At 44.5% G+C, this 26,553-nt stretch overlaps 1 protein-coding gene across 2 annotated transcripts; it reads right to left on the bottom strand.

Moving 5' to 3' along the window:
• Nucleotides 1–415: 415 nt before the first annotated feature.
• PRDM4 (PR/SET domain 4) lies at nucleotides 416–19,235 on the bottom strand. Of its 2 annotated transcripts, none has more exons than XM_075501746.1 (11): nucleotides 18,998–19,235; nucleotides 17,178–17,311; nucleotides 16,334–16,519; nucleotides 13,437–14,231; nucleotides 10,112–10,261; nucleotides 8,728–8,867; nucleotides 7,898–7,983; nucleotides 6,600–6,727; nucleotides 5,752–6,066; nucleotides 3,050–3,218; nucleotides 416–1,602 (listed from the first exon to the last, which is right to left on the bottom strand). In XM_075501746.1, exons 1-11 carry the CDS (start codon nucleotides 19,006–19,008, stop codon nucleotides 1,293–1,295), a joined length of 2,424 nt encoding a protein of 807 aa, XP_075357861.1. In that variant the 5' UTR covers nucleotides 19,009–19,235; the 3' UTR covers nucleotides 416–1,292. The 2 variants fall into 2 exon arrangements, with proteins under 2 accessions (XP_075357861.1, XP_075357870.1); XM_075501755.1 differs by having other exon boundaries at nucleotides 8,728–8,846.
• Between the last annotated feature and the right edge of the window lie 7,318 nt (nucleotides 19,236–26,553).

The following is a 26,553-nucleotide window of genomic DNA, read 5'->3' as shown; positions in this document are numbered from 1 at the left end:
ACCTGTCTTTCTGGAACTTTTAATCCACATACTGATCTCAGAGGGCAAGCATTGCACATTTTCAGGTCTGAAGAACCCAGGGACCTCTCTAAGAAATGCAGCGTACAGGGAGCGGTACAGCTGAACTTAAGCCATTTGGGGCAAGAACTGGAGCCTCTTTCACAAGTGAACCTCCAACTACCTGTCAGAGAACAAAGCTCACCTTACTGTTCTTTTCAGCACAGCCAGAGGAGCCACGCAGCAAAGCTACATGGTTTAAAGACAAGTTGTAAGCCGTGCCTGTTTGTGGCGGTGCTCCTATCCATACCTTGTCCCAGGAAAGCTTGGGAGAGGCAGATGATGAAAAAGTGTTATTTCTCTTAGCATCACTATCAGAAATAGGAAACTTTTTTCAGAATGTGTAAATATTAAAAAAGAACATTAGAAAAGAGCCACTTTTTTATTTTTTTTTAAAGAAAACATCAGAATGAAATACATCTTCATTCCATAAATAGTATTAGCAGCAAACCCTCCCATCACTCCAGGTGGTAAAAGGTTTACAGCACAAGAAGTAATGTATACTGTAAACACCGTCTGATCATCTGTAAGCCTCTTCCTTACCGAGTCTATACAGTCTTTGCCTCCTCAGCTGCTTACATGTTCTAGTGAACTAGAGTGAGAAGAGGCAATAACTGTTCTCCAAAAGCCAATTTTTGAGTAATTGGTAATCACTTTGAGTAATTTGGCAATTGCTTTGTCTGCAAATGCTGATTTCATGGGCTTTTTTTTATTTTTTAGAAGGAAACCTGAGCATTGACAGTCTTTGCTCTGTGCCAAACTACATCCTTCACTTAAAAAGTATTAGAAAGAAAAATGCATCAACTGCCACCACCATTTTTTTGTTTGTTTTTCTTCTTGTCATGGCTTTGGCAGTTAAGGACAGTTGGCTTACAGGTCACTGCAATCACTTGATTACATTTCTGGTTTGTGGCTCTTTACTCAAAGGGCTATGCAAGGTGTGTCATGTATCCCAGCAGTGGATGGATTAATCTGAGTGATTTGGAAAAGAAGTATGCACAGTGTGTGTAAAAAAAATCTCCTTGCCTCCTATTTCCTTCTTAGCAACTGTTCACTTGCATGTGCCATGATCCATTCTCTCTTTCAGTGTTTTGGCTACAGAGTTTATTAAGTGGTGGTAGTGCAGAGACCAAAACAGAAGGAAAACTCATCTGACATACGCTGTTGACTGGGAAGACAAGAAGTTTTTTTTCCTTCCCAAATTTTAACATCCAAGAAAATTTCCCTCTCTCTCTTCATTTGTGTCCAGAGAGGGCATCACCTGTTGAATAGACTCCATTGTTAATCCTACAGTCTTCAGTCCTCATAGAGTCTATTAATTCCTCCTCTGAATCCTCCTCCTCTTCCTCCTCTGGGGCTGACAGGCTGGATGTGGGGCCTTTACATATTTTTAAGTGGCGAGTGAGGTGATATTTGGTTAGATAAGCCTTGGAGCATTTTTCACAGACATAGTCCCTCTTTCCTTCATGTGAATTGAGATGCTTCTTCAGGTGATTTGTCCTCAGAAACAGCTTGTCACACTTGGGGCACTTGATCTGCCGTTCTCTGCAAGACATGAAAAAGTTACAGTTTGCTCCTGCCGAAAGGCAGCTGGTACTGTATTAAATAGCGGGGGGTGGTGACAGGAAGGGTGAAAGCAGTCGTTTTACTCCTAAATCTTACTTTCAATATACTTGAAGGAAAAGCAGACCAGAAGTAACAGTACTATTGCAGCACTGAAGTGTAAATACTGCTCAGTTTTCTCTCACAGTATGTACACAAAGCCCCTCTTCTCTGCCCCCCCCCCAACATTATTGGCAAAAGTCAGGCTTTTTGGATTAACAGCTAGCTTGCAACCATTTTTCTTTCCTGATGATAAATTAAAGAAGAAAGAATTCTACAAGAGTTTTGTTTGTTTTTTCAGCAAAACCAAACTCTGGTTAAGCTCCATGTTTTGGCAAGGGCAGAGATGTTGCCATGGTGGAAAGGTTAGTCTCCCTCCTTCCCACCCGGGGGGGGGGGGGGGGGGGGGGGGGGGAGGGCAGAAAAAGAACAAACAAAGAAAACAAAGCTGCTGAGTGTTAACAACCCTCCATCTGTAAATGCTAAGCAGAGGCTTACCAGACTGCAGCAGTCAAATTCTGTAGATGACTGCAAAACACCTCCCAGCAGTAGTGCTCCTGGGTCTGGCCATAAGAACAAGCAGCAAAGCAAGCCTGTCTGTCTGCCTCTCTCTTGCTCATGCTAGCTGCACTGTGCTGTCTCCTAGGCAGCATGACAGAAGTGGCAATCTATTCCAAGTGAGTACAAGAACCAGATGCTGAAAATGAAATAAGCAGAGGGACTAGCTTTGGGCAAGCAGTCTTTAATGGAGGACCTTGGACTGGGAGTAACTAACAGCATGGAGAGATTCTCACAGCAAAAGGAAAGATCTGGCCTGGCAGAGAGCTGAGGGGCTGGGAGAGACGTGTAGATAATTGGAGGAGGACCTGGGAGGGGATCTGCCCTGACCGTGGGCATCTCCCTGCAGGAGGAGCAGGAGACCAAGTGCATGAATGAGACCTGGGGGGAGGTAAGAGCTGGGGATGGCTGCACCCCACCCCGGGTGCAAACAGAGAGGGACGCTTCACTAACAAGCTACTCGGTGAGAATAACATTGAGGAGTTTATGATTCTTTGTGGTCATGTTGGGTGTGGAAATGGTTCTCGGCAGAGAACTAGATGTAAATCAACTAACTCCCTCTCTCTTCAAAATAACAAACACTCCAGAATGCCATTTCGCAAGACACGGTGCATGCCTGGAATTCACTGTATCGTTAAATTATTGCAAACACTAGAATAGGACAGCTTCAGTCAGTAACAAGGAATTTGTCCAGATTGACTTCGCTGTCATTTTAGAGGATGACCCTACACTCCCTAAGCCAAACTATCTGCAAACTGGATTCTCTCTTGGGCTGTTCAGCTTCATTATTTATTGCCCTGGCCAGTCCAACACATCCTGTGAGATCACTTACTGCGTGTGAGTGAGTACATGCTGCTTGAGGTCCTGCCTCCGCATGAATAGCTTTTCACAGTAATCGCACTTCAGATTCTTCTCCCCCGTGTGGATGACCATGTGCGATTCCAGGTGAGCCTTCTGGGTGAACGATTTGTCGCAGAGGGTACAGCGATAATTCTTCTGACCTAGGATTACATACGTACACCCACAAATTGACGGTCAGTGTCCCAAGAAATACAGTAAGCAAACAAGCCTGACCACTTCTGAAAAATAAGATTTTACCCTGCAGAAAGGCAGATTCTTTGTGAACAGGACCCGTTTCCTCCTGCAGTTCCTTCAGACTCAGCATAAAGACCTACCTACTTACAGTCTAGATTTAGCTATGCAAAAAACAGGCATCTGACTTCATTTCATCATTCCCAAAGCTTTTCATCCCCCACCCCATGGCCCCAAGCCAAAAAACCCACTTCATGCTACTGTTTCAAACTACTGAGCCCTTCATGTGATGCATGGTTCTGCACTTCATCCTTCTAAAAAACACCATGCATTCCTCTTCTTCCGGTGCTTGTGGTCAGTCAGCCTTTCCTATAAGAGAGACTTTCTGCTTCTTGTCTACACCAACTGTGCCTCCGTGCTCTGCGTATCAAAACATCACCAGTAGACTTGTCATTTTTCCAGCAAAGAGATTCAGGCAAACACTTAACAAGACTAGGTTTATCCAAGATGAATTATTGAGTAAAAATAATGGTAACCTCCTTTTTAAATAGTAACCAAGGTAGCCAACAAGTTACTGTACATTAGTACATCCTCATCTCCACTAATTTCCCACAGGAACTATATGTGATGCTTTACCAGAGCCCAACCACATTTGATGCACTGCATTGCCTTTGTCTAGAAAAACAAGTTCTCTTATCTAACAAACACACAAGTACAAAGTTCACTGGCTCTTTGGTAACTTCTATGTTTTATCCCATTTTTCCACTTATCTGTAGTTCTTTCATTATTCTTTGCCAGAAATAGTTCAAAACCCCTGCAGGCCACTGAATTCAGACTAAGTGTGCATACCACTTGAATCCCTATCCCACTGAGTGTTCTGTGGTCGTGTACACCACATTTCTACTTGATCAGTTTATTAAAACTCCTCGTTACTGAGCCCACAGCTTCCTATGCTTGACTCAAGTGCACTGAACTCCCAGTTTTATTCCCTTTCCAGCTTTGTGATTTGCATTCTGTGATTCCCAATAGCTATTTCAGCCTTACCAAAAAAAAAGAGGCAAAAATATCCACACTATTGCTGGCCTATACTTGACCTTCACCCTCTCCCCTATCCTCACTCTGTGTTAAATCCATGCCTTTTCGTATTTCCTCTCTTCTTACACAGCTGAAAAATCTTTCACAATTTTGTTTTCCTCTTTTAGCGCTCATTCACTGACCTGCTGGCAATTCTCCCTTTATTCCCGAAGCCTCTAGTGATATCCAAATGCCCACAGAATTCAACAGCATGTTCAGACTTAAGTTTTGAAGAGTGACAGACCTGAGCCTTATCCACATCAGTCTGACCCCACAGTCACCGATTTCAGTCTTGTGCCATTTCCGTAAGATGAAAAGCAATTCAAGTAGGACAGAGGGGAAAGATCTCAGTCCCATATTTAAGTGGACAACTGTCCACATTACAAACTCTCAAACCCAGTTGGCTTATTCTCATGAGCAGAAGGGAACCCTTGTTTTGACATAGCTGCCAGCACTAGATCTGCTGTGTGAGAACAAAGGGTTTGTGTCTCCCAGACGAAGGCTGACACTTCTTCCCAACTGTAATCAACTCAGCAAATGCTTTTAGACATGGCACAATCAGCCAGAACACAGGTCTACATACTGTTCTATAAGCACCCACACTGCTGAACCCAGCACACTCCTAATCCCACACCAACCAGCACTCTCTCAGGCAGTGCCCAGGCATTAGTTGGGGTCAGCATGGATGAGAGATCATTCCTATAGACAGTCAGGATGCTGCCATTCTTAAAAAGGTAGGCCGAGGGAGGTGATTCTCCCCCTCTACTCTGCTCTTGTGAGACCCCACCTGGAGTACTACGTCCAGTTCTAGGGTCCCCAGTACAAGAAAGACATGGACCTGTTAGAGAACGTCCAGAGGGCCACAAAAATGATCAGGCTGGAGCACCTCTCCTATGAAGGAAGGCTGAAAGAGTTGGTGTTGTTCAGCCTGTAGAAGAGAAGGCTCCAGGGAGACCTTATGGCAGCCTTTCAGTACTTGAAAGGGGGCTTATAAGAAAGACGGAGAGAGACTTTTTACCAAGGCCTGTAGTGACAGGACAAGAGACAACAGTTTTAAACTGAAAAAGGATAGATTTAGATTGGACATAAAGAAGAAATTTTTTTTACAGTGAGGGTGGTGAGACACTGGAACAGGTTGCCCAGAGAAGTTGTGGATGCCTCACCATCAGAAGTGTTCAAGGTCAGGTTGGATGGGGCTTTGAGTGACCTGATCTAGTGAAAGATGTCCCTGCCCACAGCAGGGGTGTTGGACTAGATGATTTTTAAAGGTCCCTTCCAGCCCAAAACATTCTACGTTTCTATGTTTCTAAGAGCTTAGATTTATGGACACAAGCTATGCCCTGACAACTGGCCAAGGGATCAGAGAGGACAGGTCCTGCCCCAACGTTTTACTAGCACAGGCATCTCTATAAAGTCCCCAGCCCTTACCTGTGTGTATCTTGAGGTGTGTCCGTAAGTTGCTAGGATCACTGAAAGCTTTGCTACAGAAATCGCACTTGTGCGGCTTCATGCCCATGTGCCCCATGAAGTGGACGTGGAGCTTGGAAGGGGAGATGAAAGCCTGGGGGCACATGGAGCACTTCCATTTCCTTTCCTTGCCGTGGCCTGGCCCATGGCTGCTGCTGTGCCCCTGACTGGGAAGGTGGTTGTGAATATGGCTGCTCAAATGGGCCTTGAAGTCCGCATAGGAAGCGCATTCCTTTCCGCAGTGGCAGATGTGCACATCTGGATGTTCGGGGACACCTTTGGGCACAAAAGTATCACTTTTAGTGAGGCACAGAGCATGAGCGTGATCCATGTTAGCACTTTGTGGTAGCAAAGCCAGCTGCAGAGATTTTCACCCCTGTTCCTTTCAGCTCCGGTGCTTGCTTTTCAGCTCTTTTAGGTAGGCTATTTCAAATGTTTTGGGGGGCCAAACTTTGGAATGGTTTTGAGCACAAACCACCAAACCTAAATTATCACAACCAAAGGTGGGAGAGGATAGGAACATCTTCAGCTATCAAAACTCCCTTAGCACCAGATTGATGAACAGAAGCAAAACCAACCCTTCTTTGAAACTGTGATCTTTTACTCCTGATCAGTGGAATTAGTGAAATGTTTCTTTTGAATGATGGTACTCCTGTAGTCATTAAATGTAAAAGGAAACGATGATGTGCACTACTAGGAACTGAGAAGGAACATAATGCACTCCCAAGTCACAGTGCCCAGAGATGGCACTAAAAGGGAATTCAAGCTGAGTACTCCCTGCAAAGCCAACAAGATGAGTGCTTACTTACCAAGCTGTCGTGCATAGTCCCGACTGTAATAAAAGAGAAGCTCATGTTCAGGTGGGATGTCCCGAGAGGTGCAAAAGTAAATTTTTCCATCGTGAGGATAAGCTACCAGGTTCTGCTCTTCCCGGTTCCTATAGCAATAACGAGAGTTATGAAAAAAAAACCTCCAGAAATAATGACTTTTTGAGAGAGAGGGGAAAAAAAAAAAAAAGGAAATTCCTATAAATAGGTAATGAGAAAACCTCAACGTTTGTCAGCACATTATAAAAACTTTCATGTCTGTCACTTCTGTCCTTCTTTATTAAAGGAAAGTAAAGGAAAACTGGACCTTGAGAACCAATCTGCTCCACCAAATGATACATTTTTCACACCACTGTGATATCTTGCTGAGAAAATTATTAATAGACATTGGAGTGGGCTGAGAGAAGAGAGTTTCTGATCTCCTAAGAAACTACAAAAATACATATATTTTTCATATTAACCCCCTTAAGAAACAGGGAACACATAAGGGAGACATAAATATCAGTAAAGTCTTAAAGCAAAATTATCTTCAAAAATAACTCTTGAAAAGCATTTCCAAGATGTGATAATTAATCTTCTGAAGCTGTATCTTGCATATGTTTGTTCCTAGTATCTGAAACCAGAAAAAGCTCTGCCCCACTGCAGTGGGAGATCAAGCATTAACTTCTTGACTCCTGCATATGGCAGCAATGAAATGAATTGCAGGGGAAACCTACTTTGTGTCACAGAGCAATAGGAAAAGTTCAGCCTTCTCAGTGGACCATGTATGGAGCAATACTGAAGCCAGTCTGGACAGTTTTCATCGCAGGCTCTAGAAAGACTGGAAAGGACAGCTCTTGCGAGCTTGGAACTTGGCCAAAAGAACCCAAGGACCCTTTGCTAATAAAGTATTAAAATCAAAAAGACAATCAACATCTTCACAAATGTAGCCAAAAGGAATGGGACAGAGGAAAGGCAGTAACAAGCTAATACACGGTAAGCTAATATAAAAAGAACCTGGTTTAAAGCTTTAGAACAAAGGAAACAAAGTATGTGGGCAGGTTTGGGGCTGTTTCACTACAGCACACGTACTGGCTCCCCCATAACATTCTCCATGTTTTGTTCTCTGCTTCATGCTCCCCACCAGTCCAACATGCCTAGATAACTCCTGAAGGTCCCTTGGTCCCAAGCTCATTACCCATCTGGGCTGTCAGTGCAGCAGTGCACATTCTCCAGCACAGCCTCCTATGAACCTGCAACTCACACTCCAAGCTACTTAGCACAGTACAGGTGGTTCTCACCTGGCTTTGCGTACAAACATCATCCAGTTACATTCATTTTCATCAGCTGTAATGATGCAGAACTCCAGGACGCCATTGTGATAGATCTACCAGGGAAAACAAATGCAATCTTAGGACAAAACACAGCAACGAATGCAGTGAAAGCCAGCTTCTTTCTTTAAGAGAGGGTATGTTTACCTAGAACAAGCCAGGTCTCCATTGCCATTGCCAAGACCACAGCCCTGTTCTTACTCCTTACTTTCCCCTTCACACAGGAATCTTGACCTCTCTGCTACCCAGGAGGCTACAAGAACTGTTTATCAGTATCTTTCCCACACACCACCTTTAGCTCCCAGCAGAAATGCATTTGGCTGCTTTTCTTACAAGCCAAGTCTTGTGAATAATATCTGGGCAAACAGTACACGTTTTATTTATATAGATCAATTTTACTTTCTGAACATGAAATGATGTGAAAAAGAAAGCTTTAAAGCAGCTTTCCTAAAACAAATCATTCATCACCTGGGGGAACTTTCAATAAACAATGACACAAAACAAACAAGCGCTGCCTAGTAATTCATATACAATCTCTGCTGCAACTCCACACAAATATGGGAAACCATGTACAGCCCTTCAAAAGAAAAGGCATTAAAGAAGTTCATTGTATTTCAGGATTTATTACCAGCATATTACATGGTATACAGCTCTGCTATGCTGATATTAAGTATTAAACAATCAAACTGCATTAATTTTGACTTTTGGCAAGGATGATCATGTTAAAGCTGCTGTGTCACGCGGTGGCTTTCACCAGATAAACACACACCTGCAGACTCTGAGCCATAACATCCACTGACCTTCCAGATGTGACTAGCTGCTTTGTCCGTCCAGTCAGCCACCTCCAGGGAATGGCTCTGCTGCCCGATCAAAGGTCCAAAACAAGTCCTTACAGGAATGGTTTCTCGTGTCCACACACCTATCAGTAGAAGACCAAAATCTGCAGAAATCAATTATTTAAAGAACTAATCATGCATAACAAAGAAGTGGGAGGTTTATGAGGTAATGCTCCAGGGGTAACATCTAGGCAAAAGATCATCAAAGCTTCTACTTCACATGTAAAACACACCTAAGGCAAAGACAAGAACCACCACCACCACATGACACTATTGGGAGCCGCTTTGTTTTAATTACAAATATTTTTGTTTGTCAAAAGCAAGTAATTTACTTTTTAGTAAGCTATAAAACTAAGATCCTAGCCACTTGTACCAATTAAAGTTTTCATGGCACTTTCTGCAGAAGCAGAAAATACTAGTTTTAGTAACTACATTTTGCCTACCTAATCCCCAGGGATTTCCAGAATTGTTGCTGGGCATTGTTAAGCAGCTTCTGCATTTCTCCCCAGAGGCAGCTGTATTTCTGTCATGGGCAGAGGGATTCCTGCGTGTATATTATTTATTATTAAACATTTTATTTATTTATATTTATATATATATATATATAGGTCTACAGGAATACACCAAATAGCTTTTAGGAATAAACTGGAAACTAGTGCAGCTTGAAAAGAACAGATGTAATCTACTCTCAACAAGCAGCATCGCTAAGCAAGCCAATAATCACATTCTTCTCTAGCCTTCAGATCCTTAGGGTACTGCACTGTACTCTTCGATTTCCAGGTGACAATGGCGTGAAATACAGTAACAAGGTCCACATCCAATGACAAGGTCACAGTCTACATGCCAAATGTAAATGGCGGGGGGGGGGAGGGGGAAAAAAAAAAAAAAAAAAAAAAAAGAGGCACTCATGATCAATTCACCAATGAGAGTATCCAGAAGACCCACACGTAGCAAACCAAGCTGATGAACAAGCAGACAGAAACCTCCTCCATTATTTCTAATTGCTATCTTCCCCCAAACTCCAATTGCTGTAATGTTTCCTTATCAAAGCTGTGCCTGGGCTGTTCAGCACACAATAAAAATAAACACCATACCTTGCTTGTGCTTGACCTTATCAAGTGTTTCAGTAATGCTCTGTGGCAGCACCCCTAGAGTCTAGCTGAAGGCTAAGCAGTCACCAGAGGACAAGAAGCTCTTGCACAATGTAAGTCAGGGTGATTACAGAAGACGGAACCACCTCTCTATTGCAGTGTTTCTTTCCCACATTAAATTCCCTGCGGTTTTTGATTTCAGGCAACGAGTGTATTTTAAACTGCTACATAGAAATATATAGTAATCTGATTCTTACCCGCTTCAGCTCCCATGATAGACTGCCGGAGGACAAGCTGCTTAGGGAGAGAAAGCCTGGCTCGGCTCTCTATCGGGGTGTCAGGGACAAAGGTGACGGGCCCGTGATCTGGGCAGTCCGATGGATATGCCTTGTCACACAGTGTGCACCCTGCAGAGAGGGGAAGGGACAACAGGGATTAAAGATGCAACAGCCCCCCCAGTGCAATCAGCTCCCTATCAGTATGTTTCACCTCAGCTCCTGGCAAAGGCTGCTTCTATCTGGTTTAACTTGTCCGCTTTACTAGCTTTTACTCAGAAGAATACGAACCATACAGTCAGATTGGCACCAACGTACACCGTACACGAACGTTCCTATCCAATTCAGATCAAATATGAGGATCTCCACCTGCCTTCCTGATGGTAACTTAATCATTTAGACTCTAGACTATCCCTACAGGGGCCATCTATCAATGGGACAGAGTCCACTCTTCAACAAAACTACTGCAAAACTGATGGTAGTCTTCCCAGAGCTGGCAGTAATGCTGATGATGGAAGAGCCATTTTCTCCCTGATCAAAAGTGAAATGACCTTTATTGGCAGAAAAATCCAAGCCATACCAAACTAAACACTTTCTAACTGGTTATGTTTTGGGAATTTACCAGGAACACAAGAGTTTTCTTGCATGTAGAACCTCAAGGATATTAATGCAAAGGAATGGTAAGGTCTTCTTTCTAAAATTTTTCTAATTTAAACCCACAAATCCCCTTATCTCCATTTAAATTCAGATAATGTGCAAGTCTTCATGGTAGCAAAAACCTGACCTCACTGCTGCTTTTGAAGGACTGACTTACTGCAATAAACTCATACAGTACACCTCTATGGGATGCCACTGAATGGAACAAAAGCAAAAGCCCAAGAAGAATCAGTAGCATCACTTTCCCAATCTGTCAGTCAGCATAAGTACCGCTGAAAAATAAACCACTGAAAGTCTTCAGTCTAATAATTTTGGGGAAAAGTATAGCATAAAATGCTCTCATCTAGAAAAACCTATATCATTTTAATTTTCTATGAATGGAGCAACTAGCACCTACTCAGCAACCACCCTCCTGATAAATCATTCTTCTTCTGAAGAAAGATGCTCAGCCAAATAAGCAGAATCTCCACAAAGACCTTCTTTGGCCTCTTGATGGCCCAACTCCAGTATAAAAGACTTATCACAGAAGTAGTCTTCAGCAGGCATAAACAGCAGCTCCATTACTATTTGTTTGAAGAGATTTTTGGGACACTCCTTTCATACATCAGGGTACCAGAATCTGACCCCATACAACATACAGTTTAAGCTACTACACCTACAGTTTAAGCTACTACACAATTACAGATAGGAAGGTACTCAGAAAATTATTAGGTAGAGCCTATATAAGAATTGCTTAATGTGCACAGATGACATGTAGGAGTACAGCAACGGCAACAACCAGACCTGAGTAACACTATTTAGAACAGTTGTTTTTAAGCATTGCCTAGCACACACCACTATGGGTCTGTGGACTAGCCCCAGGGAGAGGCAAAGAGGAAGCAAAGCAAGTTCTAGGCATGTCACACTACCACTTGGAAACATTTAAGGATTCATACATTTTTAAGAAGTTGAAAAAAAAAAATCGTACATTCTACAGGAAGCGAAATACACTGTTTCCTTTCCATTTCCTTGCCAAATAATGGAGGGGGGGGGGGCAATCACAGAAGAAGTAATCACAGTGATTACTTCTCTGATTTAGGTACGCAGAACTGTAAGCAAAGATGATCAAAACAAGGGCTAATTAAAAATTTCACAAACATTTAGGACTGTAGCAAAGGCAATTTCTTCTTCCTGCTTAGGAACAGTGTAAAAAGTTTTCTGAAAAAGGCCTTGATTCCTGCCTTCTCAGTGAGGAAAAACCACCAAGAGGCTCTAAAACAACTCCTCCTCCATGCTGTCGCCTGTCTGGACACAAATTCATGTCTTATTCAGGAGAAGTTTAAAAACAACAACAAAAAGTTAAAATTTAAACCTTCCTAAGCCAAAGATCTATTTTGCAAATCACATGAAAGCACTAGGCATGCAATAGCCATTATAACATCCTACCAATGGGGAACATCACCTGGGAAACAGCTTAGGACTATTTTAATTACAGTGACTATAAGCTGGCACATCAAATCTCGCTTAGGTGAATAAGAGAAGTGATTTCACCATGAGCATGTTGGATATCACAGTATTTTCATCATTATTCAACATGCAACAGATGCTTGTAAGAACTTCTGAGTGTATCAACCGTAAAACTCTTCCTCTAGGAATTGTAAATTCATTATAGTTCTACACCCACCTGATTTTAAGTTCTATTTTATCCCACAGAATAAAAGTTTCAATTCAAATGTCTGACTAGTCACTTTGCACTAAACTGCACCTCTCCCATTGCTAACCAAGGCACTATTTCTTTCCATTTCTTAAAAGATGTTCTGCAGGCAAAGCTTGTCATACAGACAAAGCTCTGGCAGTTGTAGGACCAGATTGCGTGCAAGAGCAGTAGTCAGCAATGCTACCACAACTAATAAAACTGAATATAAAAGCTGGCCTTACGCTTCAGTAGTAGGAAGCCAGACATGCTGCGCATGGAAGTTCAAATCTCTGTCCCAGCAAACGAGAACCTCACAGTTCTCAAACACCACTCCTTGAACGATGACAGGATTGAGAGAGTGTAATGTCCAGTGCTCCTCTCTTCCTAGGAGATCAACTAATCTCTGGACTGAAGTCCTTTGATAAGAATAATTAGAAATATTAAAAACTTCCCTCCCTCTCTGCTCTTTTTTCCAGCGGGTAGTGTTGAGAACATTTTCATGATGATTGTTCATGGTTTAATAAAAATTTTGCAAAATCACATAACGTCATACTCAACAACTATACCCACTTGATGTGGTGGTGTTTGTTGTTTGTTGTTTTTTTTTTTAACGGAGCAAGAAGAGTCATTTGTGATGTGACTTTAAAAAACAAAAGTCTCATTGCAAAGGATAATATCAGCATATCCACAAAAGGCAAGAGGTTCATAAAGAACTCAGCTGCCAACCTCAAGGCAACATGGGAGATGGATACAAAGAGAATGACGCTAAAACATCCTATATTGTCTACTTCCAACTAGCATCATTTCAGCGAGGTTAATCTGCCACTGCAGATGTTCCAACTTTTGTGGACTTGTTAAATAACTAAGTTTCTTTCACCAGAAATCTGTAAGACTAGCAGCAAGAGTCCTATCATCCCACTAGACAACAGCTACATAATAAACCCTACCCCAAGAAAGCAGGAAACGTCCACTCACATATGGTAAACAAGGTTGCCATGTTCTCCTTGTTCGAATTGGAGTCTTCCATTTGCAGAGAGGATGGTACAAAGGCAAGATTGTCTGCAGACACATCCACATGACTTGGCCCCATGGCTACTTCCTGATTTATGGAAGACACCGCCACCGGCTCGAGGCTCAGGCCCACTTCATGCAAGGCTACCGAGTCCAGGGAAGCTAGGTTGTGTGAGGTAGAGAGCGCCACGCTCACGGAGTTGGTGCTCATGGCCACAGTATGAATGGAGTCATTTAGTGTGCTGTCCGACATTCCCGTCACCCGCCCGGCGATGTGGTCAGGCTCCATGACGACAGGGAGTTCCAAAGTGCTACCGTGAATGGGAATGACACCACCGTGTCCCACAGCATCCGACGTCAAGTTACTCCCCACCGTGTCTACGGTTAAAGGTTCATGGCTTCGGGAGCCATTCGGAATCTGCGAATGATCCCCAGCTACGTCATCCATTGTAAGCTCCTCTGTCATCCCGTCTGTAGAGATGGGGCTGGTTACCCTCGAAACGCTCTCCATAGTGATTGTAGTATCCAGCGCTACCTCGTGGCTGTCACTAGGATGCAGATTTTGAGCACCATGCGTGTTCACTGTGCGGGAGTCCATGGAGACAATCCCTGGTTCCAGCCCCACAGTTCCACTGGGTTGGTAGGGATCTAGGGCCGAGGGATTGCTGGAGACTGACAACGCCGGATTGCTATCAACATTTATAGTGTTGGGATGGATGTACTGAGGTGGAGGTCTGTCAGCCAAGTAAGATAAGATACCTGATCGAATGAGAGGGGGAAAGAGAAGAGAGTGAGATGACATCAGTTTTCAAATCTTGAACAAAAATACCACATCATTGCAGCATAGCACATTAAGACCTAGATCCCTGAAGACATGCTCTTTACATTATGTCGAATTAAAAACCAGTAATTCTAAAACATGGCTCTCAAACATATGCCAAGCCAACACTCTTGTCAAAGTATCATTTGACAACAAATACCAAGCTCCCATCCAACAGAGCAAGTCTCTAGCTATTTGTCAAACTCTGAACAGCCAAGTTTCTGGCAGCATCTAACCTAGGCTCCTCAGTGCAGAAACTGAAACAGAAAGAGGTTCTTCACATTTTAGGCATAATTTTTCATTCTCAAGAAATAGCTCACAACGGATGAAGGACTGCTAGTGGAATCTAACATTTGATAATCCCTCATTCATCTTTGGTAGGAGAAGTAGAAACAGTTCTCCAGGATACACCCTTTTTGCTTCAGTATTTTAGTTTTAACAATGACTGCTTCCTTCCTCTAAGACTAAGTGACACAACTGTCCATCTCGGAGATCATCAACTGCAATTCTGAAGGACGAAGATAAGGTCTTTCAAAGGTATCGTGAGTCATCTGCTCTCTTTCCTTAGATGAAAAGTATGTTGTTTCTCCTAAAACAATAGCCCAGTTAAATTTGAATCAGAAACCCTAACATCTTTTCTGGTAGTTCTGGAAAGATCCTCAATGTCAAACAACCTTGGAACTGAAGATACAAAGAAAGAGTAACCTGTATTTACATACTACCAACTTCTCATGTTGGACAAAGCTAAAACAAAAAAAATCTTTGGAGGAAATACATCAGCACATTCAAGTAAACAGTACTTCCAGCAGAGACAGATTTTGCAGATTCTGCAAGATCTGAGTCAGCATGTTTCTTTTTGGCCTTGAACCCTATAAGCCATTTGTTCTGTAAAAGTTTTCCATTCAAACATGTCCGTTATTACAAGCATGCAAGCATGGATACTCTTTCTGCAGTATAACCCCATTAAAAATGGCTAAGCCAAGAAATGGACAGTTTAATTTAATCAGCTGCATCAAATACTTCTGCATACTATGCTGCCCTGTGGCTTGAACAAGGAGGATCCTTGAAGGCAGTAAGATGACTGATGGAAGAGTCCTATGAAACATCAGGCTAAACATCAAGCAGACTAGAAAGAAAAAATACGTTTCTGCATAAATTATTCCAGCTCAGAAGAATGACAAATACCTTCAGTCCTCAAATGTACCATCTCCTCCTCTACTCTTTGCCCACAGAATGGACAAGCATGTAACGCAGTAGAAAGGTTACTCCTAAGCAGCTGACAAGTTCAGCCACTAGTCATCAGATAGTTGATGAGATCTGGGCTGCTGTATTGCTTTTCCTAACCCAGGCTGAACCAACAATACCCACTAGGTGACCCTGAAGAAGTTTATCTACCCCCTTCCACCCTGTCAATCTTAGCTACGAAACAAAACAAGGACTACATTTAAAGCTTGAATTTCTGTGTCTTCATATACTAACATGTAAAATTCTACATTTATACTCTAAAACACATGTGAGAGAGGAATCAAGATAGAAATCAGTATGTTAGGCCTTTGGAAATCAACCTGGAACAAAAATTAAGAAAACCTATGCCATGGGCTAAAGGGGTGGGAAAGAGCCCAAACTCCTCAGCTGATGGCTTGCTCTTTTTGAGCTTTGAACTACTGTAACCTCCCATCATGCACTTATCAAGTACTGCTTCAGACTACAGCAGAAAAAAAAAGCAGCAGTTTTTGAACTAAAGCGATTTGAAATAGAAACCAAGCACGCTTTGTTTTCCGTTAATCTTAAAAACAAAGCAACAGGAGGAGTGACCAGAGGTTTGGTTTAAGTAGAAAATACCCTGCAATTCTCTTCATATACATACATAGAAACAGAGGCCTGAAAATAAAGGTGTGTAAATGACAGAATAGACTCCAGACAAACTCCAGGAATTTACAGCTCTGCAAAACAGTCAGTCTTGCCTGCTTCAGGACAGAAACAGGTGGCTCTTAAAACAATTTCTCTCTCTGTTCTCATCCATCAGCACCAGACTACTTACCAGGTAGAATGTGTCTGAAATAGCTGCTCTCCAGGTGAGGGTATGGTGGCGGAGGTAGGGTGTAGTTTCTCTCTGGTATACCACACATCACTCCTCGATCCCCAATACCCATTGGGAGCATCAGAGACAGAGCAGAGGGCAAGGAACTCAAGGAGGGGCCCAAGTTTGGAATTGCAACAGGCAAGCCTGCAAAAGAAAATACCCATTTAAATTCAATGGAACTACTTGAGCTTATGAACACACAAGCTAACAAAGAAGTTACTAATTCCTCAGGAGCTCCCTATGGAAGTACAGTGTGGTACTGTCAAAGTAAGATGGCAAGCTTCAAAGAAAGGACCACAGTCATCACGGCACTGAGAGGCATGCCTGAATGTGGCTAGATCTTTTCTGGATACATTACATAGGGCCCGCTTCTACTTTACAACTGTAATGGACTTTTGCCTGTGTAGCCCCCTGAAAAAAAAAAGCTAGGAAGACTTTTTTGCTTTACAGGTGAAAAATCATTATTTTCACCTGAGTGAAGATAGACATAGATGGAGACAGATTTGCAGCTACAGTTCGTATTTCAAAGGATTCTGCTACCACCTACCCACCCACAGTGCAAACCAACCCATTAGAACAAAATGAGACTCCCATTAAGGCATAAGCCTCTTAAGCACGCATCCTTTTTGCTTCGCCCACGTAAGCAATGGTCTACCCTTCCACAATTCTACATCACCTCATTACCTGCTGAAGACATGACTTGCTATCAGGGCAAGCACTGCTACCCAGTTACGAACATTCCCGTGCCAGTAAAACACAGAGCATGAGCTTCAATACCCTTTGTGGGAGCTTTCCCCATTACCTGGTGCTGGTATGGCGTTGTGAGTGGGTGACGCTGCCAATCCCAAGTGACTCCCCGAGACCGGCAGGGCATTGCTCACAGAGGATGAGGTCAGCTGGTCCATCCCTACAGGACTCAAGTTCATTTCATTCATTCTAGGGAGCAGGGAACAGAGAGGAGAGGGGAAAAAGAAAGAGAAACAGAAGCAAGAGCATTCCTGATTACTGACTGTACTGTGGTGACAAAGCGCTGAGCAAACAAACTCAAAAAATCAGATATTGACACATAAAACCTCCGCCTTAGAAAGCTAAGCATAAAGCACATCAACCACTCACACTGTGATCATATAGTGATCAATATGTATTGGTCATATTAGATATAATATGGTCAATATATCTAATAATAAACAGGATTAAAAAGCCAGTTCAAAAAGACAAATCAGACCATAGCTTTTTCCCTGCTACCCAGAAAACAAAGTTTTCCCCTTTCAATCCTTGTAGTCAAAGCCACTCTGATTAAAGCATTGTGAACACAGATCAATTTGAAAGCTGAATGTCACAATTACTCTGCCAACAGCATCTGATTTATATTTCATGACTTCTGGACACCACATTCATGTTCAAAAACCAAAATCGGGGGAGAGGAGGGAGAAAGATTACTTAAAACTGGTAATGGACACAAAACATCTAATTCACCATCGGTTCGAACCAGGCCAATAGTGACAAGAGTTACCTCTGCAGAACAGCCATTGTATAGAGTTTTAACAGGCTGCCTCAGTCTGGTTCTGCAGACATGGCACATGCTCCTATCACATTAAAAATTGTCACCGTGGATGACATGTTATTTCAGTGTGATCAATCAGTGGCTCTTGAGTGCCTGCACCTCTCAAGCTACTCAAGTTGGGCGCACACCACACGAGTGGCCGTAGAGCTGTGGAAAGCACCAGGCTGCCAAACAACCCAAAACCCCAGCCTTGGGAGAAACCATGCCAGCTCGGGGCATATCCGTCCTCTGGGGTCTCAAGCTGCACATGCAGCCCAAACCGGTCCACGGGGATGGGGACACCAAGCAGACACAGTCACCTCCCTTTGCAAGCTCTGCCTGGCCTTAGTTCTGCCCACCCTGGCACTCTTGCCCACACACGAGCTCTAATCCGTGGTTCGTAGGGCCAGAAAGACCAGCTGCCCCCACAGCTGTCACAACCCCGGTAACAAGACTGAATAGCCTCCATGCTGACCCGAGCCTCTCACATGCCCTTTGCAAGCAGCAGGCCTGGGCTTTGCAGTGCGAATAGAGAGCTGGAGCTTGGATTGCCACTCCAGTAAGGAAAGGTACTGCTCACCCTGGAAAACGGCCAAATACACCAAACTCACGCAAGTTAACCCGAAGGTCTGAGCCGCACAAACGGCGTCGCTGACTTCATCTCGCTTCTGCCCAGCTTTTGCATGGCACGCTCTCCTACCCTTGCCAACCGCCCCGCTTGCCTCCAGGGACGGCTTTGCAGGGACGGTGCCGAGGGCTCCGGCTACCCGGTGGGGCAGGGGACATCCCCCCCCTCCCCGGCCCAAACGGCTGATGAGGGTGGTGATGCCCGAGGAGGTGATGCCCACCACCCTCGCACCGGGACCGAGGAGTGGCCAATCACCGGGGCCAAGCCTCGGGGCCTGCGGGAGGCGCTGAACGCTTTAGGGACCCCCTCCCCTCCTCGTCCCCTCGGCCGGGGTGCGCGCCGCCGTCGCAAGGCCCGAGGTGCCCGTCCCCCACCCCGCCCGGCCGCGGTCCCGCCCGCCTCCCACGCCCCCCCCCGGTCCCCCGGCCCCGGCGGACGCGAGGGCGCTCACCTGGGGTGCATGGAGCCTGGCGCTTCTCCCGGCTGCGGAGCGGCCGCGGCCGCAGCCGCATCAGGGCCCTCAGCCCCGGCCCGCCGCCGCCCCTCGGGCAGGCGCCTGCCCCCGGCCCCGGCCCCGGCCCCAGCTCCAGCCACGGCCCGGCCGCAACCACCGCCGCCGCCGCCGCCGCCTCATGGGCGGGGCCCCGAGCGGCGCGGGCCCGGCCGCGGGCGGGGGAGCGCGGAGGAGGAGGCGGAGGAGGAGGAGGAGGAGGCAGGAGGGAGGCGGTGATGGCGGCGGCGGGAGGGGGCCGGGGGCCGCTTCCGCCGCCGCGCGCCACATCCAGGAAGCGGCGCCACCGCCCCGGGGCTCGGCTGCTTCCCGCCTGCCGCCGCCGGGGTCCGTGACGGGCTCAGCTCTGGGTGCCGGCCCGGGCCCGGCCGCCTCCGCCATGCTGGCGCGGAGGGGCCCGCCGCGGGTGCCCGTGGGGTCCTCCCGGTTCCGTGTCAGACCGGGCCATCCCTGATCTCCTGGCAGCCGCCAGCCCACTGCGGCGGCTCCCCGGCCCCGCTGCCCTTGCCAGCCCCCTGTCAGCCGCCGCAGGGCCCGGCACCAGCCACCGGCCTGCCTTCGGTGACCCTCGGCGGCGTTTCAGCCCCTTTCACCGCCACCTCCCTGCCTTATTTCCAGATCATTTCTGGCGCTGTGGGAGCCGCTGGGGCGGGAGAGCGGGCCTGGGAGCTGCCCAGGTACACGGCGGTTCTCCCCTTTCGGAGGAGCATCTCGGTTGGCACTCTCCGGTCATAGGGCGTCATCCCCGGCTCGGTCGGCTGACCGAAAGCCCTCGCCGTTCAGCCCGTGGTTTCACGTGCCGCTCCTCTCAGAAGGGCGCAACGGTGGCTCCTGTTTTTCCAGGCAGTAGTCCCAGCTACCTGGCTGCTTTCTCATCACGCCCTCGTATCTGCTGTCATTAGAGGGCTGCATTTCACGGCCTCCGGTACCATCAGCCCGTACTCCCCAGCTACCTTCTGGACATCAGCTGCTGTTCAATTATCTATGATTTATGGCTCGTATGTACAATTCCAGCTAAGGCAAGGTTGCAAAGGAATCTCTTCATGTGCGCAAGTAGTTTTGTAGTTCTCTTTTGCCTGTGACGTGGATATTCATCACGTACACTGCTCAAATCAATCTACAAGTTCCTTAAGTGCCGGGGTGAACAGCCGTTTCCTCAAACACCGTAACGTGCTTCTGTAGTTTGATCGTGCCTGACACTTAAAATGATGCCTCATTTAATGAGACATCCCTTGATAGGATGTCTGCACAGGAGGAAACTTACAGTATTTTTCTGCCCACTACCTTTTGATCTAAAGAGCCTAAATGTAGGATCTGGAAGGATCATTTTCATTCAGTACAAACCCATCGGTTCTTCTAGGGGTGGAAACAGGCTCTCCTCATTTGGCTTTAGCTGTCAGAACGTTAGACACCCTGTATGTGCTGTTTTTTCAAGCTCTCTGTAGCTGAAGGAGAGAAATAGGCTGCCGCAAAAGAGTGCTTCATCCCACCGTGAGGTAGGTGTCTGAGAAGAATCCCCTTTGGAGCTGCCTCTCTGTCTATGGCCTGTAACTGGGACCTGCGTAATTAGTTTAATCTAAATATATAACGTCTAGAGGACTACATTTAGACAAAGTAAATCCAGGTCTCTGTCATCCGTGACCAAAAGAATGACCTCATTTAGTTTACCACATATCCCACAACCTCTCCTGTTCTCCACTAATCCAGATAATCCTTACTCTAACCATGACCGAGTGTATCTGAATCGGCCCACAAACATTATTTCATCAAGTCAAGAAAAAACTCATCAAGTCCTCAGTTTTTTCAGGACTGCTAAGCTTGTGATGGGGGGGGGGGGTTATCTGCATGTCATTCGTATATGTGTAGTACCACATATTCACATGGTTGTTGCTAATACTTTACTTCTTTCCTAGAAACTCCAGCAAATGACTACAAGCCCAAAAGTCTCTCTCTTCACATTGCCTTCCCTAATACATAGGAGGTGACTGGAGACCTTACGTTTTCAGTTGTCATCATTACAACTTTGCAGTTATACTCACTACATTTCAGTTCTGTCCTGAAACACTAGGTTATCCCAAGCCCTCAGCTTGTCTTAATGCCAATTATGATAGTGTAATTCTACCGCAGAACTGCCCTGGCGCTGAAATCCTTGCGCTATTTCAACTATCTGAGCTGAAAGTAATACTTTGAGCCTATGAGCCAGATTGGATGTAGTCATACGCAGATAAGAGTGTTTTCTCCTACTGTCAAACATGAGTCCTCCGAGATTCCAGCTTTTTTGTAGTCACTTTACTCCCTTGAACGAGTGATATCTTAACTACCAGTTTAAAGCACAAATATCAAAGGAAGCCAGTGATAATATGAAGTGTCACCGAATGAGAAATTAATCTGTGTCTACAGAGATGTACTCTGCACGCCCAAGGTATTGTGATAAAACACATTTGAGAACTGTTTCTTCTGCAAGGGAAGATATTCTTTATATACCAAACACTTTTATTATATGTGAAGTGTTTTGATAAGACAACTGCACTGTGAACCCTGAAAGCTTAGTTTATTGACATTTATAGTGGTACTTGCTGCGTGGCGAACAAATTACAGAGCTATTTTTCAAGTTGTCTTCAGATCCTGGAGACATACTGAAAGATAAGGGGGAAACCATGGGAGAAAAGAGATGCAGTAAGCACGCTTCAGTCCTTCTCTGTAGCATGAGCGGAAGTCCCTGCTGGACCATGCCCACATCTCGATACGATCCGTTCTCTTCTGCTATTGGCAAACCTGCCCTTGGGTTCTTTCTCAGAGTGAGCAGAATTACACTGAACGAAGAGTATGCAAAAAGCAATGGTTGAAGCCGACTGTTATAACATCAAAAATCCAAATTTCTCACCACCTTTTATTGACTTGTCAGCACTTTGCAGGCCTGTATTTTGGTGATAGTCACAGTATGAAACGTGGGTAGGTTAGGTGCAGCTCTCACTTCTAGCTATAGAGGTGGAAAGAGATGGCCCATGCTAAGGGATAAAACAGGATTAGAGAGGCACAAAACTATTCAGTCTTGTATTCCTGAATCTCAATCTAAATTGCAGTTATTACCGTAATTCTGTAGTATACAGTTAACATGAGAAACTCTTAATTTCATAATTTTTTATCTGTTAATAAATTGCAGCAGCCCAGACAAACTATGATATGTATAATAAATACTAGAATTTAGTATAATTACAGCACAGTAAAATATAATAAATGCACAATGTTGTGAGGGTTTCTTTTTAAACTCCTGATGTATTTTCTTCTTCCTCCTTCTCAGTAATGCATTCACAGATAAAATAGTTGAGACATCATCTGTTGGGAAATAGGTGGGCTTGCATGTGTTCAGCTGACTCTTGTGTTTCTACTATAATATTTCCACCGACGACTTTCATTTCAGATACAGAGGGACACGGTGTCTAGGAGAATCTGTGGCTTTGAGTAATTCAAAGTAATTCAAAGCAATCACTGTGTCATGTCAGTAGTGTTATTCATGATTCTTGTGGGAGCATGAACAAGTTGAGGGTTCTTTTGTACAAAGATTACATTCTTGTCGATATTGTGTTAGGATATATGCAATTAAAACCACAACTAAGTTATATCTGGAAGGAAGATGCCTCAATGGTTTATTTTTAGGTATGTCAGAAATATTTTCTATTAGTTTTGGCTGGGTAATTAAATGCATATAGTGAAGTAAAAGGAAGGAGAGAAGGAAGGGAACCTGTTTGAATGCCACAGGCAATGGAGTATGTAAGGAATGTCCCAGCATCCCCATTTAAACTTTGTATTTAAAACAAAAAAAAAAACCCAAAGTAAAACATACGATATAAATAGAAACAGCACAACTTCCAGAATTTGAGAGCCTGAATATCCTCTTGCAACAGTTTTGAAGCAGGACTTTTCTGCCATTGTAGAGCAGCGAATAACACCTGATTTGTACCACCTGGAAAGCAAACCAGGCCATCTACTTCTTATCAGCGTGGAGGATATTGCATTCTGGAATCAAAGCACCACCCGGGCAAAGGTGTGAAGAGGAGTTAATTGGAGAAACAGTGTAAGAAAGAAGATCAAAGGCTTTTCTTAGAAGAGGGACATTATCCATGTAGTCTTAACCTACTCTTAAAATTAAAAAGAATGCGTATTAGCCTTACCCTTTGGTGGGCTAATCCTGATACTTTCACCGAGTCTGCATGTGCAGACAGGTTGAGAAGGGCCTGCTTTGTGCAGAGGTTGGTAAGAGAATGACACATTGCTCTAATCCTGCTCGTGCTCTCAACAAGGACCTTCAGCGAGACGTATGGTGTGTTGGCCTTGCACTGGCTCCCTGCCCAGGGGCAAATCCCTTTCGGAGCAAGTGACGTTAGATTGTCAACAAGATACAACGTTCAACAAAAGCCTGTGGCATATTTTCTTACTTCTCTTGCACAGAAACAAAATTAGACTGCAGAGTCCATTTGATATGAGATCAGCTTCCATCATTGCGATTAACAAATAAGATTTACCTGTAATTTTTCTCCATGTATTTCTCTAAAGGATTAACACATGGATTTTTCTGTACGAAGAGCAGATGTCTGTTTAGCACAGGTGCAATTCTGACACTCTGGGAAGTGCCAGTGACCTGCATTTACAGTAAACATAGAAAAGAGGTCTGGCGGCAGGGAGTAGTGCATTTGCATGACAGAACTGAAATGTAACCCTGCCTTTTGAACATGGCTAGACTTCTGGCAAGGTCATGTGTTGTGTTTAACTCCAGCCGGCAACTAAGCACCACGCAGCTGCTCGCTCACTCCCCCCCGGTGGGATGGAGATGAGAATCGGAAGAGTAAAAGTGAGAAAACTCCTGGGTTGAGATAAAGACAGTTTAATAGGGAAAGAAAAGCTGCGCACGCAAGCAATGCAAAACAAGGAATTCATTCACTGCTTCCCATGGGCAGGCAGGTGTTCAGCCATCTCCAGGAAAGCAGGGCTCCATCACGCGTAACGGTTACTTGGGAATACAAACGCCATCACTCCAAACTTCCCCCCCCTTCCTTCTTCTTCCCCCAGCCTTATATGCTGAACATGATGTCATATGGTATGGAATAGCCCTTTGGTCATTTGGGGTCAGCTGTCTCAGCTGTGTCCCCTCCCAACTTCTTGTGCACCCCCAGCCTCCTCGCTGGTGGGGTGGGGTGAGAAGCAGAAAAGGCCTTGACTGTATAAGCACTGCTCAGCAGTAACTGAAACATCCCTGTATTACCAACACTGTTTTCAGCACAGATCCAAAACAGAGCCCCATTCCAGCTACTATGAAGAAAATTAACTCTATCCCAGCCAAAACTAGGACGTCATGGAGAACTGTGAAACATTCTGGCACCTGAGACCCTCCAAGAGGCATGCTTCCATTTCCTTACAGGAATACCTCCAGAGAAGAGTGTTTTAAATCTAATGATGGCACAAATCAAATGTCCTTTTCCTACTTAAGGTATTTGCTTAGAGGCCAACATCCTCTTCATTTTAAGAAAACTTTAAGTCCTGGCCTACCTCAGTGCTGCAATGAATGAGCTATTTTCATGTAAGCATTCATTTCTGAAAACGTTTCTACCTGGAGACCTTTCTGACAGCAAAGCTTATAGTGCAAGTGATATTGAAAAGCCTATACTGTTCAACCATTTCCAAAGATTTTTTAAAAAGCAGAAAGGCTGTCTTGATTATTTGATCTGAAATAAGTTGTACATACCATGGGGCATTCCCCAGTAATTCTTGCCTCACACCCATACCTTCCATCTGAGCTACGGCATGTGTTTTAGAAAGACATTTAGTTGTGACTGGAAAAGATCTCAACCCCTCATGAAATGCATTAGCTAACTCTTAGGTAACTCTACAAAACCTTCAGCTTCAAACACCAGCTCTTGCTAGGCAATGTTAGTGATGGAGGTGAAAGTAGATGGATAGTTGCCCTGGCTTTTGAGCCATTTTGGTGCTGATCCTGTTCCTGGCATAAACCAGAGTCCAGGCTTGTTCTCACTCATGTCTGTCTGGAATGCTCTGCCTGTACGTTCATCATACTTTGAAGATTACCATTGTTTTTCGAAGCTGCAGAATAGGCCAGCAAAGTTACAAAGTCTGACTTGAAAATGCACGCTGACATCATTGCTGCTGGTTTCTGACTCAGCAGAGACATAGATGTGTTTCTCGGAGTGGAGGATGTTGTTTCAGTTAACTCACGCTTCTGAGGCAGTTTGGCATGAAAGACTGAACAGGGCGGAAACTTTCACTTTGAGCAAAAGAACAGTTTTAATAGAGCCTACGTCCCTCCCTTCCCACAGCTCTCCCAGGCCCAACGTTCAACTCCTCAAACTGTTGGTGGCAAAAAAAAGAAATTCAGTTAACTGTGAAGATGTGTTTTCAGAAAAAAATGTAACTATGGAGCTCTTGAACAACAATGTGGGAAAAGTCAAAGAGCCTCCAGTTGCTGCAAAGAAGATCCTAACACAACAGCGTATTTTAGAGGAAAGGCACGGATGAGAACATTATGCCCTTCTACTGCCAAAAGTCCTTGTCTCTTGTCCACCTCTTCTCTTTGGCAAGCTGCAGGCAAACTGGAGGATGCAGCACAGATCTGGCACAGTCAAGAGAGATTTTCAGCTCCCCAATTAAAGCAGTGTGTAGGGTCCATCACGAAAGCCAATATTTAAGTAAATATCTAGTAATAGCTACACAGGGGGCAATCAGGGTATCACCTTTGTATTTGGTTATCTGAGGCAGGTGCTCATAGTGATGACCAGAACATTCCTGCAATGAGCAGAAACACACAAAATGTTGAAGACTTTTTGAAAATGCTCACATTCACTTTGTGAAGCTCACACTTCTTGAAAAAGGCTCTCTTTGGGCAAAGAAAGCGGTTTTCCTCTTGTGCTTGCACGTATGCATTCTTGATCTGACATGACTTGCAACCACAAGAGAGCACTCTTTCCTTTGAAGATTTCTCAGCTTCCCCAGAAAGCTAGAGACATGCCATTTAAGTTTTGCAAACTGCTTGTGACCTGTTTCAGTTAGACCAGAGCAGCCGAAACAACAAAGCTTGCAGTTGTCTTTTGGATTTCATTGTGAAAAGCCTTTGGGTAGTTTTCAGATGACAGAAGATCCTTGGTTCCTGAAAGGGAGGAGTTCTGCCAAAACTTTGAAGATCCCTGTAAACTTTGCAAATTACCCATCTTTTGGAGACAATTATATCAAACGATATCGTGGATTACAATACATGAGAAGTGTTTGGAGCCTGGAAGATTATTTATGTTTGGCATTAACTCTTATGGTCATAATTTCAAGCGGAGAGAAAAGGAATACACAGGAACCCTCTTATTATCTTTTGAAATATGAAGATCAGAGGAAAAGAAGGGTTTAAAGTGTGGAGTGATGGTCCTCGATACCTGTCTGTAAATTAGCTGGCATCCTACATCTATAAAAACAAGGCTTAGAGCTGATTTCCAGGCACA

Source organism: Mycteria americana, chromosome 1 (genome assembly GCF_035582795.1).
Source record: "Mycteria americana isolate JAX WOST 10 ecotype Jacksonville Zoo and Gardens chromosome 1, USCA_MyAme_1.0, whole genome shotgun sequence".
NCBI classification, from domain to species: domain Eukaryota; kingdom Metazoa; phylum Chordata; class Aves; order Ciconiiformes; family Ciconiidae; genus Mycteria; species Mycteria americana.
Note: the sequence above shows the minus strand (reverse complement) of the source record. Positions and strands in the feature narration are given on the sequence as shown.

Excerpts from the sequence above, each read along its gene's own strand:
- PRDM4 (XM_075501746.1), bottom strand. Across the intron at positions 14,232-16,333 it reads TTTCAGACACATTCTACCTG|GTATCTTATCTTACTTGGCT; the intron begins GTAAGTAGTCTG and ends TCATTCGATCAG. Across the intron at positions 10,262-13,436 it reads GGCAACCTTGTTTACCATAT|GGTGCACACTGTGTGACAAG; the intron begins GTGAGTGGACGT and ends CCCTCTCTGCAG.